The following is a 17,937-nucleotide window of genomic DNA, read 5'->3' as shown; positions in this document are numbered from 1 at the left end:
GAGGCCAGGTGCACCAAAGGTGTGATATCAGTGCGCCCAAGCTCTCCTTTTGTTTCTTAGTGAGAGGAGCTAACCTACAGCAGGCAGCCCTTTCACTCAAGGAGCTGCATGGTTAAAGATCTGCCTACGGGGGTCATAAAGACATATACAAGTGGAACCAAAAATAATAGTAGGGTTTAGTTAAATTCAAGAACATTAATCAACACAAATTCTCATTAACATCCAGGCCTATGTTTGGTTGATGCCAGGGTGAACATCTGAGCAGCACAAAGCTTTTGAGGGGCTATATAGCAGCCCCATGAGATGTCTTGACTGTGGTGAGAGCAAGGGCATGCCAAGAGGGTGTGGCTAAGCCCCTAAAACGAATAAAAGAATTGAAAAATGTAGTCGTCAAGTTTACAAAGTTAGCAGGTTCATGAATATAGAGGGAGGGAATGAGCACGTTTGCATCTTCTCACAAACCTAAGAGTGAAGTTGGAGGATAGGAAAAGGTCATTTTGGGTGGTTCATAATGTTGGCTACCATGGACAGAACTCCACCAACCATTCTAAAAAATGTTATACAGTCCACGTTTCATTTATTTGCAAAGATACATGAAATTGTATCCCAGTAAAGCAATGAGAAGAGTGGCATAAATATTTACAATTCAACTTTGTGATCTGTGGATGTAACTTAATGGAACTTTCCAAAATGTATATACATTGCATTCTGACTTGTTTCAGAATATTTTTTTAATTCCATCCAGGTGAGAAAAGTTATAGGGTGTGTCACTGGTGGCCTCAAGAATACCCCAACTCCCAGATGAGATTCAAGGTTTTATTTTTACAATCAGCAAAGGGCTTATTGACTGTCCCACTCTCTCTAACCGAAGGAAGACCAAGCCAACCCTAACCCAAGCATCCCTCGACCCTGGACTAGTACTAGTAATCGGTAACCCCTAACGTCTAAAGGCTATCTGGCTTCTCGATACAGAGTCCACGCCACACTGTTGAGGTGAATAACACATGATGCCATATTCAATAAGACAGGTAAGAAGTGGTTAAATAAGCCCTCAGCTGCTCCTTCCTCCTGCTCTCTCCAAACATCCTCCACTCTCGCCTAATGGTCAAACACTCTACCATGTCTTTCAACGCCATGATACCTCTTGGTGAGGTGAATGTTTGTGCTTAGTAAGTACTGTACCATACCATACCATCTAGGTGAACTTCCTTTTAGAACAATCTAGGTGAGACGTATCAAGGAACCTGGTTGGATAATGCCTTCCAATCATTCCAGGCACTTGCCTGGTGTTCCACACCCTTCCTTTTTTTTTTTTTTTTTTGGAATGCAAGCTCCTGGGCTGCGGCCAGCACCATGTGGCTCTTTACTTCTGGAGTGGCTGGCTTTCTTGTTCAGGCCCCTTAAAAAAAAGAAGAAAAATAAGAACAAGAGTGCCACAAGTCTAACACTTTCAGCACTGACCCTAAATAAGAAAGAATGGGAATACCAAATAATGTGTCTTTCTGGAATTCTATACAATAATTGCTAGACTCATTAAAGGTGTATTTTAGGCACACTTCAGGGGGTGAGTCACTGATTTAGTCTGTTCTTAAACGCCTCAACTCAGCCTTTCATCCTTCTGAGGTTGATAAATGAGTACCAACACATGTTGGGTGATATTGGGTGCATATTTTTTCTATATGAAGCGCTTAAGCGTAAGTGCTATATAATAACACATCATTATCATTTGGTCATGGACGTCTGCTTGCATTCACAGTAATTTGGTAATATGGGCCTATACACACTAATCTTAACGATACATATGACAATCCATTCTTGTATGAAATGTATATCACATTATAGTGATATCGTAACCATTTTTTCGTAGTGTACAATGCTATGTGATGCCACTTCCCGCGATATCACTTCGGGGTGGGGTCAAATGACATCACTTCATGTGATGTCATCAGGGATCAAGGGTCGTGTGATGTCACTTCCGCTACCCCTGGCATTCCCTGTCTTCCCCGCCCGGCAGGTCTTAACGGCATCAAAATACATATTAGAGGGTCTAAGCCTTGTCTTTTCTTTTCTTCTGCTCCTCCATGGTTGGCCAATGGCCCCCTATAGTAAAAGTTCCAGTTCAAGCAAGTACTTCATTTATTGAAAGTCTTTGTTAAGGACCCGCTCTGCGGCTATGTTGCAGTTAAGCGTTAGTTGTAAAGAGGGTGTGGCAGTATTCCACACACCAGCTGACACTTGTTTATGCCAGTTCTCCAGTGTCACGCATCGGCATCTTGTATGGTGCTGGTGTTTGGGGGGCCCTGGTACTTGGTACCCCTCCAGAGTATCTTGTGTGCTGTTATCTTTTTCGTCCACCTCTAGGGCTGCAGGAACTTGTGGTTTTCCACGACAGAGAAAAACTGTGCAGCATTTTGTAACAAAGGCATGGGCGGTACTATTTTCAATCATACAGGCATTAAACAAAGGGACAGGGACTGGCACCCCCCAACCGCCACCTGCTACCTCTGGGGTAGTACTGGCTCAGGCTTCCGCAGTAGTAGGCCTAGCACAGCAGGCTGAGAGGGGTCCTCATCCCCTTGTGGCTGTTTTATGCTATTGGCCCTATCCCAAGTGGTAGTCCAAAGAATCATTTCACATTTAAATTCGAATAGGGATTTTCGCACTGGAATAACACAACAATCGCTGGACGGAGTGACACCAAAGTTGGACAAGAAGTTGGCAGGTTGGGTCAGTGTGCCCAATTATTGGCCATAGGTCCTTCCCCTTGCACAGTTTTTTCTGGCCATTGCCACAGGACATGTGTACTTGCATACAGTTTGGGAGACGGCGCCTGCGGCCCAGGGGTGGAGTTCATTCCCAGCAGCCATTGCAAGTAAGGTCACTGAGCGTGGGGCTTGGCAGCGGTCCATGGACATGTGGGCATGTCCTTGGGAAAGAGTCATAGAGGCCCCATGCAGGTATTAAAGGAAAGGGGACAGCACAGTTAATGTATATCATTTAAAAAACACTGCAGACCTAATTTTGGAAAGTCATACATTCCTGGAACGGTCGTAGAATGTATTAGGTTTTAAAAATAAATATACTAATTAAATTCCTAGAAAAAAAAACATCAGTAAAAGAGACATTATGGATTTGATTAAAAACATTGTGGGATCTGTCGATTCCACATTGAAGAACAGTTTAAAAGGGGTGTATTGCAGCCCTTTCAAGCATACTCACTACTTAGGAGGGGCAGGGTCTTTCTCTTGTTAATGAAAAAGAATTGTGGATTTAGTCCCTGGACATGGCATGAGGCTCCCAATCCCTGAGCACTAAAAAAAGTGTAGGAGTTACCGCACTAGTGGTGCTGTAGTATATATTCTGATCTGTGGCAATGAAAGGGAATGAGTGAAGTGTGTGGAATATGGTGGCTGTAGCACAAAAATGGCGCGCGCGGCACAGATTTCAGAAACACAGCTCTGTAAAAAATGTCGCTGAGGGACCTACATCAGGTGTGCCTGTGGTGCCTTGGTGTGGAGCACAATACCCAACCTGTCAGAAGTGTCAATCGATGACCGGAAAAGCTTTGAAGGAGCTTAAAAGGAAATTGGTGGTCGGTAGTCTCCCCAAAAAATCCCCTTTTGACTACCCCATCAAAAACATTCCTCCAACGTACCGAGAGACAGCTCTACTCGATGGAAGAAAACTAAAAGGTCTTGGTCATGGAGTGGCTCTCACCACTCCTTGTCGTCGTTGAGGAAATCGAAGAAATGTCATCACAAATTGCTTCTTCCTTGTCTGACTCATCTCCAGAGAGGATTATATCTTGCCCGACTAAGGTCTCTACTCCAGCTGAATGGGAATCATTCAGGCAGGAAATGCTTGACATTTTCGAGAGTCGGAATCCCTCAAAGAAAGTATGCCATGCTCCTAGCGTGCCTTCAGAAGCCGATAAGGAAAGGGCTTGAGCCAAATCCTGCATGCCCTTCGAGCCCGGGACGTAGGGCAGATTCTCATCAAGAGCCATTGAGGCCTCGACACAATGAAATGTAATCGAAGACTCTGTCGAGTCATTGAAATCCGTCACAGACAAGTCGACGTCAAAGCCATCAATGCCATCACCTCTCAAGACATCTTCATCGAAGACATCGACACCAAAATCAAGTTTGGTGATGACTCCATCAGCATCTGGTTCAAAACCATCGAAAGCCATCAATGCCTCTACCAAACATTCAAAAATCCTTCACACCATTGCCAAGAAAGGATTTATTTTAAATATCTCACATCGATTTATGAAGACAGTGAACCTTCAGACGACAATGATCCACCTTTTTGGAATACAATATGGAACACCTATTATTCCTGAGAGTTTTATATCATAGGAAACTAGGTTGCAGGACCTGTGTGATCATTTACAAACAGCCAGTAAGGTGGACACCTCATCAGAGTTGGATTTTGGCAAACCAGACCCAGATGATCACGCAAGTGCCTCTTACAGGCAAATAATGAACAGGGTCACTGAATTTCTGGGATGGAGCAGGCCTGCCCTCCCGTTTGAACAGGATGACCTTACAGATATCCTGGACAAAGGTACTCAAAGGGATCCAATCCTAACTATTCATGTCGCTCTTCAAAAGAGAGCAGGTGCAACCTGGAAGCACCAGAATCAAGTCTCGGCAGTCAATAAAAATGTGACAAAAAAATATAGGCTGTCAAGTAGTGACCCCAGCTATTTGTCTAAACATCCTACCTCAGAAAGCCTACCGGTGCAAGCAGCAACTGCTACCTCCAAGCAAGCTGCTTACCCGACCATTCCAGCATATCGGGACACCTGGTCAAAGAAAATCTTTTCTGCCGGGAGCATGGTTCTGAAGTTTGCCAACTCAACATGTGCCCTTGCAAAATATACCTTCACCCTATGGGAATGTGAATCCATGGCTGCTGAACATATTGCCAAAGGGGAAGAAAGAGACAGCTTCCTGGCCATTGTAAAAGATGGAAAAGAGGCCATGGGTACGTTTCTACAGTCAGGTTTGGATTCTGCTGACAGTATCAGCAGAGCCATAGAGGCAAGCACTGTGATGCGCAGGATTGCATGGCTAAGGAAGTCAGGATTTTCACCAGATGTGCAATCTAGACTCCTTAATGTCCCTTTTGACTGCTCTCATCTTTTTGGCAGCAAGGCTGACAAAAGCCTTGAGAAGCTGCAGACCTCAAAGTCAGTAGTCAAGTCTCTAGGTGCTGCCATCAGTCAGCCTCAGCCATTTCGGCCCAATGGATCTTCTTCTTTCCCCAAATAGGAGCTCTAGGAGACACGTTTGTGGTGCACTGGGAGTTTCCACTCCTGTACCCATTTCCTCCAGTCCTCGTCATTCCTCACGTGATCAAGAGGTTGAGCATTCTTAGGAAAATCATGATCCTAATTGCCCCGGATTGGGCCAGGTGGACGTGGTACCCGGACCTTCTAGACTTGTCCATCTGCTCTCCAATACGTCTTCCACAAAGAGCGGACCTTCTCACACGAGAGAAGGGTCAGGTTCCCCATCCAGAGATCAAGATACTCAGCCTTCTTGCATGGTTTCTGAGAGGCTGAGGTACATGGATTGGAACATCCCCGGATGACGAAATGGAGATTTTGCTTTCAGCCAGAAGGCCAGCAACAAAGTCTTTGTACCACTGCTGTTGGAACACATTCTGCAACTGGTGCAGGGATACGAATGTGGATCCTTTTCTATGCAAAACACCAGAGGTGTTATCTTTTTTGCTGCATTTGGCCAATCTGGGACTCCAGTTTGGAACCATTAAAGGTTATTTAGCGGCACTTTCCATCTCCAAGGGCTCGTCTGAGGAAAGTCATATTTTAAAGTACCTTTGGTGATACAATTCCTAAAGGGACTCATTAATGTGTTCCCTCCATCTCCTTTTCAGGTTCCTGTTTGGGACCTTAATCTTGTTTTGTAATTTCTCATGTGTGAACCATTTGGACCGCTCCATTCATGTCCTTTAAGACTACTTGAATTCAAAACCATATTGTTAGTAGCGTTAATATCAGTCCGTAGGGTGAGTGAGTGGCGGGCACTTTCTTCTAACTACCTTTTACGGGTTTTTTAATAAGGACAAAGTTGTCCTCAAGGTCAAACCTTCATTCCTACCTAAGATTATATCAGATTTCACCTGGGTCAAAAGTTAGAATTGCCTACTTTTTACCCACCACCCTATCCTGGCAAGGAAGATGAAAGGTTACAGAGACTTGACACGAGAAGGGCTCTGAGTTTCTACATTTCAAGGATGTGAACGTTTTGTCTAGATGACCAACTATTTATAGGTTATACTGGTCATAGACTGGGACGGGCTGTAACTAAACACACCTTGTCCAGATGGATAATTTTAGCTATTACTGAATGCTATAGACTGGCCGGGAAAGAAGCTCCAGAAGGGTTGAGAGCCCATTCCACTAGGGGCATGGCTACTTCTTCTGCTCTACAAAGAGGGGTTCTAATGTAAAATATTTGTGAGGCAGACATTTGGTCTACCATTCACACTTTTACAAAGCATTACTGCTTGATTCCACCTTAAGTCAGGATGGAAGCTTTGTGAACGCAGCCATTCATTCAGTTCATAACAGCCCTTGATGACAAAATTTGTAGTCACTCCGCCAAAACTAATACTGATTTGGGAGTCTATCATAGATGAGGAATACGTGGGAGGACACAATCCATTCGAAGACAAGTTACGTAACGTTCTTTCGACTGGATTGTATTTTATTTACAGTTACAAGCAGTGTATCTACCTAACAACAACAAGTTACAGTTCACTATGGGAAGTATTTACAGTTGCATTAGGTCATTAGTTACATCGAGCGGCGAGCAGGTTTATTTACAGAGTATAATTAGACTATGCAGGGAGAATATACAAAGAAATTGTACAGTTACATCGAACCCTTGGGGACAATGGTCATATGTGCATAGTTGGTGATTAGATGTTAGCATTCATTCTGACTGAGCCACGTTTTTACATTGTTTCTGAATTTGTGGAAGGAGGGCTGAACTCTAATGAAAGTAGGCAATGAATTCCAAATTTTGGCTGCTAGAACCAGAAAACTGCTACCTCCTCTCTTTGTAGCATAAACCTGGGGACAGTGAGACAGTTAGATTGGGTGGATCTGGTTGGTCGATCTGAGGCATGTTCCTCCCATATATTCCTCATCGTCTCTGCTCATGTTATTGCAGTTTACCCCCCTTCAGAGTCTCATATGGTCTAAACCACATTAATGCTGGTAGTTCTACTGTAAGAAAAAAATATGAAAAAAACAGAACGGAAGCCAACGGGCGCTGCACGTTCCATATATACCTTCGATGACGTCATCCTCGAGACGGAGGACCTTGAGGGACATCATGTTGACTGCATCGATGCACAGCGCCTTCTGCCATACATTTGTCTGAAGCAGCTGAAGCCGAATATAGGAGATATAGATGAGGAATCCATGGGAGGAACATCCAATCGAAAGAACGTTACCAGAGGTAAGTAATTTGTTCTTCTCTTTCACTCCTGTCTATGTCACTGTGCCATCTTTCTCAATAACAGTGGTTTCCAGAGTCATATGTTGCAGCGGGGACTCGCATCGGTAACAATCTTCATATAACTCATCATCAACATCACTATTCTCAAGCTCACTGGCTTTAGTGGTGGTAAAATGAGCATCCTATATCTTTATTACATTGTGTAATGTTGCGAAGGGCCCATCCTGCTGCTTTACACCCTATGAAGTTTCTTATTGGTCATTATTGGATGCCATCTCCACCTCTCCCTTTTTTGACCAAAAACAGTGTTGTGAACCTTTCTTCTCCGACGACTGCAATTCATGGGCATGTAGGTAGCAGGTAAAGTTAAATATGCCTTTCACAACCCGGCCACGGGGCGGACATGGCTGATAATGGCCCTCTGACCTCAGCAAGGGCTGTGGGCTGTTACCGGCCATGTCTGGCCCCCCACCGGGGGGTGAAAACCATTTGCACCCTGGAGCTCATCCAGGGTGCAAATAGCTTTTTATTTTTTCCTCTGAAGATTGACTGCTAAAAGTGACACCAACCTTTAAAGGAAAAAACACATTTTTCCAAAAATGTATCCAAGATGGCCACCGCCATAGACAAAAGGGACTAAGTCCCTTTTCCATTTCAATGGCGGCCGGAGCAGGAGGTGCAGTGGACTGGAGCATAAAGCTCCGGTCCTGCAGGTAAGTGTGGAGGGAGGGGGTGAGGAAGGGGTTGGGATTGTTTTTGGGGGTGTGGGGGAGAGGGAAGGCACCAGGGAGAGGCTCCCTCTTGCCTCTCCACATAAAAAAAATAATGGTGCCACTGGGTGGCTGGAACAGTTGACGATTAATATATATTCTCGCCCACTGTTCCAGCCAGCTGATTGGCCAATTACCCTTCCCCGGGTGCGAATGCAACATTGATGCCCTCAATTTATCGCACAGCATTCTGGCCTCTCTGTTGCACACCACAGCTGCTTTGGCTGATGTACGTCACCCTCTTGACACATGCCTACCCTTCCCATCAGCACATATAGGTGATTCTGACATTCTGGTACTCAAGATGGTCATTTCACTTGCCTGGGGTGAGAGAAAAAACAATAGCAGTATTGCAGTATAGCAATATTTAGTAGAAGGGAGTAGACTCCTGATTTACTATATGTTCGAAGTTACGATGAGGACACACAAATTGTCCAGATGGCCAGGATAGCTACCTGAAAAAGTGCTGTATCGAGGGAGGGTGAACATGGAATACCCATGAAGCTGGAATGGTAGGAGTGGTACAGGGGGACAGGGAGTTAATAACTTCATGTGTTAAACAAGCAAGAGGGAAATATTCATTTTAGGAGCCATTTATTCACATTTCTCTTGAATCTGGGCTATTGATTTCAAGTCTGAGAACTTTTGTAATGGCGTTCCGGCAAGTGGAGGCATTGGATGCAAAGATCCTGCTTCTAATTCATTGTTTGTTAAAACGAGCTGGGATGGGTGTATTCTTCCTGTTTGTGCTCCTGCTGCGTGAACATTTTTCAAGAGGGGAGCAAGATACTTGGATCTGATTTGTTGTAGACTTTTATGTACTAAACGCATTGATTTAAAACTGATTTTCTCATCAGTAAGAGCCATTTGAGATTTTAATGTGAGCCTTCAGGCAAAATACCAGATGTTCCCATGGTCTAGTAAAAGCTGTAATTATTGGTTAGATGCTTTATTGAGCCAAGAGTAAAGGCTCTTCCAGGAGTGTAGGTTAGTTATGAGTAAAACTCTAAGTATGTCAGATCTGTAAGTCATCTCAAGGAGGCGAGAGATCTTTCTTAGAGTAAGTAGTTGGAATCATCAGGTAAGTAGGTCCTTGCCACCTTGCACCTGATTCTCAGAACCTACTGAATGGTTTACGTTGCATGGTCAAAGGTAGATACCAAAGTGCTTGAAATGGAGAGTGATGGGTACATTACCACACACACTTCCAAAACCCTATCTATTTCATAGGGCTCACATGTGTGCCATCCTTGCACACCCTGCAGAGAGATTCCATGGAATAATTCCCTTAACAATACGGCTTATAGCGAGCCATGCCACTTCCCCTTGGGCAGGTGGGCGTGTCTGGGAGCAGCAGCCCAGATCAGCTGTTTTATCCTGATGGAAGGACCTGATGTTTACTGCAACAGAGAAATATAGATATGTGAGTGGTTTGGAAGTATCATGTGAGTGACTAGAAATTGCTGCAATGTGCCCCATATTGCAGCTTTGCTTTGGGCTGGACTTAATAGCCTCCTCACATGATTCAAATGAAAAACTTTGAAATATCATGGCCCTGTTTTGGAAGTTTCTGGAATGTGAAGACTGTCTGATTGGAGAGACCTGAACATTCCTCTGGGCTGTCCCACATCACCCCATGCCATCTCGTCTGCCATTTCTTTCTGGATGGGACCACCATGTCTACAGTGGTTATTTGATAATTCCTTCATTGAGTCCCTGTCTTTTGTACTAGTCTGCTAGCCATATGTGCGTTGTCCTTTGTCATAGTCATTGACCATCATGCTTCCTCTATCCCCCCCTTGTTTTCAATGGTCCAGATGCAGACAATGCTGGCGAAAGCAAAAAGGGGCAGAAGTTGGGAAGAGTGCGTCGGAGCAACCATGCACCAGGTGTTCCAAAGCCAGAGTGGGAAGAGGAACATCGCAGCACCACAGCCTCCAGCTTTCAATCCAGTGACGACGAGCAGCCACCATCAGGGTCCAATGCTGTTGAGCTGTCTCCCACCCGGGCAACAGAAAACAACATGGACTATATAACATCTGACCTGGGAGAGGTTGATGTGGAGTCAAGGGGCAACGACGTGTGCAACCCATTGTCAGGTAAGGACCATACAGCTGTCATACAGGCTTTGCCTGTCAATTAAAATGAATTTCCCAATGATTAAAGTGGGAAGATGGCTCACTGGGCTTAGAATACACTGTATATTACATGTTTGTATGTCAACAGGGCCAAGTCAGTCTCTCCCCATTCCATGGGAACTATTAAGTTGATTAACAGAAGCATCTTTTATTTAGGTGCCTACTGCTAATTGTGTTTGTAATACAAAGTATAGAAATTGTCAATATTTGCCATATTCATTATCCAGCACCCTATGGCAGCCACAACGACATCTCTAATACCTCCCACCATAGCCAAGAGCAACCTAATCATGTGACCAGCTCTATCCCTACTGGCCAGTGACACCTTCAGGCCTGATTCCTGCCACATGGTGGACTAGAAATCTTTATTTGGAGGAACCACCCCCAGTCGAAGCCTCAGCACCTGGTCATGTGATCAGCTCTGTCTCCTCAAGCCACCTTCTAACTTATGAGAGAACACGCCCTTCCTCACGCTTGCCTCCAGTGTTCCAAATCATCCTCACGGCTGGTTGTCCTCAGTTCTGGGCCCTATAAAAGCAAGGCTGGTATCTACATACGTTCCCTGTTTGAGACTTTTAGGTCCATGAAGGACTTAGGACCATAACCCATGCTCTTTGCTCTTTAGCTAAGTCCCACACCTAGACTAACTCGCTCTTGCAATCATTCATGCCACATTCAGCCTCTTCCTCCTCCAACCATCCCGACTTCACCCACAACCCAATAATCACCACGTGCTCACTACCAAACAGCATTATGTCTAATACTAGGAAAGTGCAAGATTTCTTTTGGGTGGAGTTCATCAAAATTGTAGATTCACAAACTGTCCATATAAGTTCTGCACCTTCTAATTGATTTAGGAATAACGTAGATCTTTGGCCTCTACTTCTTGCAAGAATATTTAACGCCAAAGTCACCTCAAAATTAGCTTCATTTCAGTAAAACACCCATAAAAGCACAAGCAATAAAAGCACACATAATACAATAAATTGATCAATTGCCAGTCGTAATACACAAAACTTGCTAGTGCAAAAGTAACTCCAGGATATAGTGTCATCTTACAAAACTCTTGGGCATCAGTTACAGATCATACACAATATTTAGCGAAATGTTGCGTTAAACCTTGCTTTCACTTATGATTGGACGAAAAGAACAAGTTCTTCGTTCTCCGGCGGGGTTGGAGCAGGAGCTCCCCATCTTCGGATAAGCAGCATTCCCTTTTCATACCGCACTTGTGTGAGGTAAGGTTAGGCAACCTAACACCTTTCGCCTTACTGCATTCGCCGCTCCGCATTGCAGCAATTATGTGCGGAATACATCCTCAGCTGCAGACCTCGTCGCTTGACACCATCCAGTGAATCCGACTACTCTTTGGGGCAAAGCCTCTAATGCATATGTTCTACGCGGCCATTGACGACCACGAAAACGTCTCTTTTCCAAAATGGCGGCCACCCATACCCTTTGCCTGGCCTGAACTGCAGGTCCCACAGCTGATCCGCGATTGGCTGCCAGCTACCATTTACCGGCCAATCCATGACCGGCAGGCGAAGCCGGCCTCGCTTGAGCAAGGCCCGCGAGACTAAGGCTCCGTTCCTGTCCTGAGCCGTGGATATTCATTCTCCGCTGGGGTTGGAGCAGGAGCTCCCCATCTGCGGAGAAGCAGCGCTCCCTTTTCATACCACACTTGTGTGAGGTAAGGTTAGGCAACCTAACACCTTTCGCCTTACTGCATTCGCCGCTCCGCATTGCAGCAATTATGTGCGGAATACATCCTCAGCTGCAGACCTTGTCGCTTGACACCATCCAGTGAATCCGACTACTCTTTGGGGCAAAGCCTCTAATGCATATGTTCTACGCGGCCATTGACGACCACGAAAACGTCTCTTTTCCAAAATGGCGGCCACCCGTACCCTTTGCCTGGCATGAACTGCAGGTCCCACAGCTGATCCGCGATTGGCTGCCAGCTACCATTTACCGGCCAATCCATGACCGGCAGGCAAAGCCGGCCTCGCTCGAGCAAGGCCCGCGAGACTAAGGCTCCGTTCCTGTCCTGAGCCGTGGTTATTCGTTCCCCGCCAGGGTTGGAGCAGGAGCTCCTCAACTTCGGAGAAGCAGCGCTCCCTTTTCATACCGTACTTGTGTGAGGTATGGTTAGGCAACCTAACACCTTTCGCCTTACTGTATTCGCCGCTTTGCATTGCAGCAATTATGTGCAGAATACATCCTCAGCTGCAGACCTCGTCGCTTGACACCATCCAGTGAATCCGACTACTCTTTGGGGCAAAGCCTCTAATGCATATGTTCTACACGGCCATTGACGACCACGAAAACGTCTCTTTTCCAAAATGGCGGCCACCCGTACCCTTTGCCTGGCCTGACCTGCAGGTCCCACAGCTGATCCGCGATTGGCTGCCAGCTACCATTTACCGGCCAATCCATGACCGGCAGGCGAAGCCGGCCTCGCTTGAGCAAGGCCCGCGAGACTAAGGCTCCGTTCCTGTCCTGAGCCGTGGTTATTCGTTCTCCGCTGGGGTTGGAGCAGGAGCTCCCCATCTGCGGAGAAGCAGCGCTCCCTTTTCATACCACACGTGTGTGAGGTAAGGTTAGGCAACCTAACACCTTTCGCCTTACTGCATTCGCCGCTCCGCATTGCAGCAATTATGTGCGGAATACATCCTCAGCTGCAGACCTCGTCGCTTGACACCAGGCAGTGAATCCGACTACTCTTTGGGGCAAAGCCTCTAATGCATATGTTCTACGCGGCCATTGATGACCACGAAAACGTCTCTTTTCCAAAATGGCGGCCACCCGGACCCTTTGCCTGGCCTGAACTGCAGGTTCCACAGCTGATCCGCGATTGGCTGCCAGCTTCCATTTACCGGCCAATCCATGACCGGCAGGCAAAGCCGGCCTCACTCGAGCAAGGCCTGCGAGACTAAGGCTCCGTTCCTGTCCTGAGCCGTGGTTATTCGTTCTCCGCCGGGGTTGGAGCAGGAGCTCCCCATCTTCAGAGAAGCAGCGCTCCCTTTTCATACCGCACTTGTGTGAGGTAAGGTTAGGCAACCTAACACCTTTCGCCTTACTGCATTCGCCGCTCCGCATTGCAGCAATTATGTGCGGAATACATCCTCAGCTGCAGACCTCGTCGCTTGACACCATCCAGTGAATCCGACTACTCTTTGGGGCAAAGCCTCTAATGCATATGTTCTACTCGGCCATTGATGACCACGAAAACGTCTCTTTTCCAAAATGGCGGCCACCCGTACCCTTTGCCTTGCCTGAACTGCAGGTCCCACAGCTGATCCGCGATTGGCTGCCAGCTACCATTTACCGGCCAATCCATGACCGGCAGGCAAAGCCGGCCTCGCTCGAGCAAGGCCCGCAAGACTAAGGCTCCGTTCCTGTCCTGAGCCGTGGTTATTCGTTCTCCACCGGGGTTGGAGCAGGAGCTCCCCATCTTCGGAGAAGCAGCGCTCCCTTTTCATACCGTACTTGTGTGAGGTAAGGTTAGGCAACCTAACACCTTTCGCCTTACTGCATTCGCCGCTCCGCATTGCAGCAATTATGTGCGGAATACATCCTCAGCTGCAGACCTCGTCGCTTGACACCATCCAGTGAATCCGACTACTCTTTGGGGCAAAGCCTCTAATGCATATGTTCTACGCGGCCATTGACGACCACGAGAACGTCTCTTTTCCAAAATGGCGGCCACCCACACCCTTTGCCTGGCCTGAACTGCAGGTCCCACAGCTGATCCGCGATTGGCTGCCAGCTACCATTTACCGGCCAATCCATGACCGGCAGGCAAAGCCGGCCTCACTCGAGCAAGGCCCGCGAGACTAAGGCTCCGTTCCTGTCCTGAGCCGTGGTTATTCGTTCTCCGCCGGGGTTGGAGCAGGAGCTCCCCATCTTCGGAGAAGCAGCGCTCCCTTTTCATACCGCACTTGTGTGAGGTAAGGTTAGGCAACCTAACACCTTTCGCCTTACTGCATTCGCCGCTCCGCATTGCAGCAATGATGTGCGGAATACATCCTCAGCTGCAGACCTCATCGCTTGACACCATCCAGTGAATCCGACTACTCTTTGGGGCAAAGCCTCTAATGCATATGTTCTACGCGGCCATTGACGACCACGAGAACGTCTCTTTTCCAAAATGGCGGCCACCCACACCCTTTGCGTGGCCCGAACTGCAGGTCCCACAGCTGATCCACAATTGGCTGCCAGCTACCATTTACCGGCCAATCCACGACAGGCAGGCGAAGCCGGCCTCGCTCGAGCAAGGCCCGCAAGACTAAGGCTCCGTTCCTGTCCTGAGCCTGTCCAGTGCCGGCAGTGCCCAGGGCCAGGACCCCTGCTCATTTTTGGCGACATATATCTTACACGGACCACTTCTGCAACATACCTGACAAGCGGTAAGACATTCTGATCTAATCCCCCTTATCAGGTCGGCGTACACTGTGTTCCCTATGCTACTCCAACCTCTTTACGAGCCTATCTGCTTCCCTCACCCGTTGTGACTGTTCCCATGAAGTGCGACAGATTCCCTGCATACGTTGCTACAACAGTGATTTGCTCCGCCACGCCGGATAACACACAGGACAACGGCACACCCTTTCAATAAGAACTATCATTAAATCTTACTCACATGTTAGTTTTGCCCTTATGTTGCATGAAACTTTTATCTGTATACTATAAATTAGTCCTCCTCTTGCAACATAGGTAGCTATGGGAACATTTGCACAAGTTTACAAATCTGCCATTTTAGCCCATACTGTGTACCTCCTAATCTAGGTGGCCCAGCACCCTGAGACATCCAATTGAAAATGTTGTGCAAAGCATCACTGGAAATCCTTTAACACAGGTGCTCATGGTTCAATGTGCTATCGTGCTGTCCCCTATGGTCGCTTAGTGACCACTGCACTATTGTGTTGTACTGTATTGTTGCACTATCACACCACACGGCCCTAGTCATTCGCTCGCTAGTAGGCTATTTGCATCTGTCTGTAAAATGCTCTCTTTGCACCCATTGTGATTCTCAAAGCTAGACGTTCCAGTGCCCCATTGCGATACTCGAATCTAGGTGTTCTAGTGACACACAGCTTGTTACTTGGCATCTGCCCGCTAATGAGTACCGTGCAATACTTAGACCGCTATGTCTCATCCTTTGTGTGCCTCATGGTCACTAGTCGTTGGTTATAAGCTGATCAGCATATCACATTTACGCCAGTTATTGCATTTTGAATGTAACTGCTTCCAGAATCTTATCCTTGTACAAGCTTATTTACAAATGCCAATAAAGACATTTAAAAATAAAAATGAATGTGTTGTGCCTTATGGTCGCGAGTAGACCACATTTGATTGTGTTGTGCCTTATGGTCGCTGGTAGACCACATTTGATTGTGTTGTGCCTTATGGTCGCTGGTAGACCACATTTGATTTTGTTGTGCCTTATGGTCGCTGGTAGACCACATTTGATTGTGTTGTGCCTTAGGGTCGCTAGTAGACCACATTTGACTGTGTGGTGCCTTATGGTCACTAGTTAGTTGCCACCATAAATTTACCTGTTAGTCGTGCCATTTACAAACCACTTTGAAAATGCCGTATCCAGCACTACCTCTAACAAGCCTGTCTGCCCCAGGGCTCACAAGCATTAGCATAGCCTACAAAACTTACCATCCCCCTAGTATCCCGCCCCAAACCCATATCTGAAATATGCCAGCCTGGCTAGTACTCATGTTCCCTTTCTGCATTATGCCCGATTGCACACCATGTAGCAGAAACAGTTATATCCCATTTAGCAATGGACTTGCCAAGCTCTACTGTCCCAGACACCACCCCGTTCCCTGCCCCACACCCTTCCTGCCCTCCCAGCCTCCTTTCCCCCACAGGGCACCTACAGACCAAAGGACTAAAATCAGTGTTACTTTAGGTAACCCTCCACCTAACCTTGTCATAGATGACCATTCTGACCTTATCCAGAACGCACGCAATCTGTTAGGACATCGCCCCACAGCCTACCCTAACCTCATGACCCGTAACGACAGACTAGGCTATAGACTCCCCACTCTACTTAACAAAATGACCAACAATCCTACAACTGTCACTAATAAAAACATCATTGCAAACACCTCGCCACTCAAAGGAGCCTTACTTAATGTCAGATCCCTTGTGGCCCACCCTACGGAAATTGCCGACATCATCCTTTCAGCAAACCTGGATTTCCTCGCCACCACAGAAACCTGGCTTCATGCTGCAGCAGGTCCCTCTCTAACCCTCGCGGTTCCAGACAACTACTCAATCCTCAGGGCCGATAGACCTAATGCCCGGGGAGGAGGTGTAGCAGTTATATTCAAATCCTCGCTCAATATTAGATCAGTGACCTCCCTTCCTCTAAACTCCTGTGAACACCTATCCATTAAAATTCAAACCACCCCTAAGAATACCATCACCTTAGAACTAATATACAGACCTCCTGGTCCCATAGGTTCCTTCGAGGAAGATATAACTTCCCTCATAGCTGAAAAATCTAAACCCTTAACACAGAATATCATTGTAGGTGACTTTTTCTTGGGATACAACGATCCTCACGACACTCCAGCATCCTCCCCTGCTAATGCACTTTGCGAACAGAACTACATTCAACTTAACGCCTTACCCACATATCAGAAAGGCAGAACCTTAGACTGGCTTGCTGCCTATAACTGTAACATCATCTGCAAGGACCCCCCAACCACTTATATGGACTGACCACTTCCTACTCTCATTTGACATTAGCACTAATAACCGACGCCATATACAGTGCCCACCTGCACCAGCATGTCTAACAAGAAATAAGCGGAACATCACCGCTGAAGCCCTCATCCCACCGGTTCTACCCACTCTAAATATGATCCCCAACTCATCAGACCTTAACCTACTAGTAGACACCTACAATAACGCCATGACCAAAGCTATCGACCTTGTTGCCCCTCTAAAACTACGTAAAGGCAAACCTAAAGCACATCTTTAAATACTAAAATACTAAGAAATAAAAAGTCCAAAATGGAAACCCTTTGGAAATTGAACCCATCAGAGGAACATAAAATTAATCTCACTAACGCCTCCTCCCTCTACAAAAAAGAAATAATTTGCACTAAAAAGGAACCCTATAATATAAGAATAAGCAATGCCAGCTCCAGTACCAAAGAACTATTCAACATCCTGAAGGAGCTAGAAAACCCCAATCCACCTACGGACTTGTCCGTAAAGGACCAACTCTGGTGCACTAGTATCCAAGATGCCCTTGCGTACAAAATTACTGCCCTACAAAAAAAAATTGCAAATAAAAGATCACAACTTTCTAATAATAGACCCACCCCTAGCCCCCCTATCCCCAGCCCACCTACCACCCCCAACACTAACTATGGCTTCACCTTAAAAAAAGTAACCGTACTAGAAGTGCAAAAAATCATAACCTCCCTCAAACCGTCGAATTGCAAAGGGGACAGTTGCCCTGCACAGGTTATAAAAGATGCAGCTAGAGACCTCGCCCCC

General features: G+C 46.5%; 1 protein-coding gene across 1 annotated transcript in view; it reads left to right on the top strand.

The window, feature by feature from the left end:
- KCNH2 (potassium voltage-gated channel subfamily H member 2) overlaps positions 1 to 17,937 on the top strand; it is a 1,778,384-nt gene that overhangs the window by 1,736,569 nt on the left and 23,878 nt on the right. Inside the window, exon 12 of the mRNA XM_069645957.1 lies at positions 10,087 to 10,368. Within this exon, the coding sequence (XP_069502058.1) occupies positions 10,087 to 10,368 (282 nt within the window). The remainder of the gene's footprint in view (positions 1 to 10,086; positions 10,369 to 17,937) is intronic.

Source organism: Ambystoma mexicanum, chromosome 2p (genome assembly GCF_040938575.1).
Source record: "Ambystoma mexicanum isolate Mex_15411 chromosome 2p, UKY_AmexF1_1, whole genome shotgun sequence".
Classification (NCBI taxonomy): Eukaryota; Metazoa; Chordata; class Amphibia; order Caudata; family Ambystomatidae; genus Ambystoma; species Ambystoma mexicanum.
The sequence above is the reverse complement of the archived record's forward strand: the minus strand, read 5'-3'. Positions and strand labels throughout refer to the sequence as shown.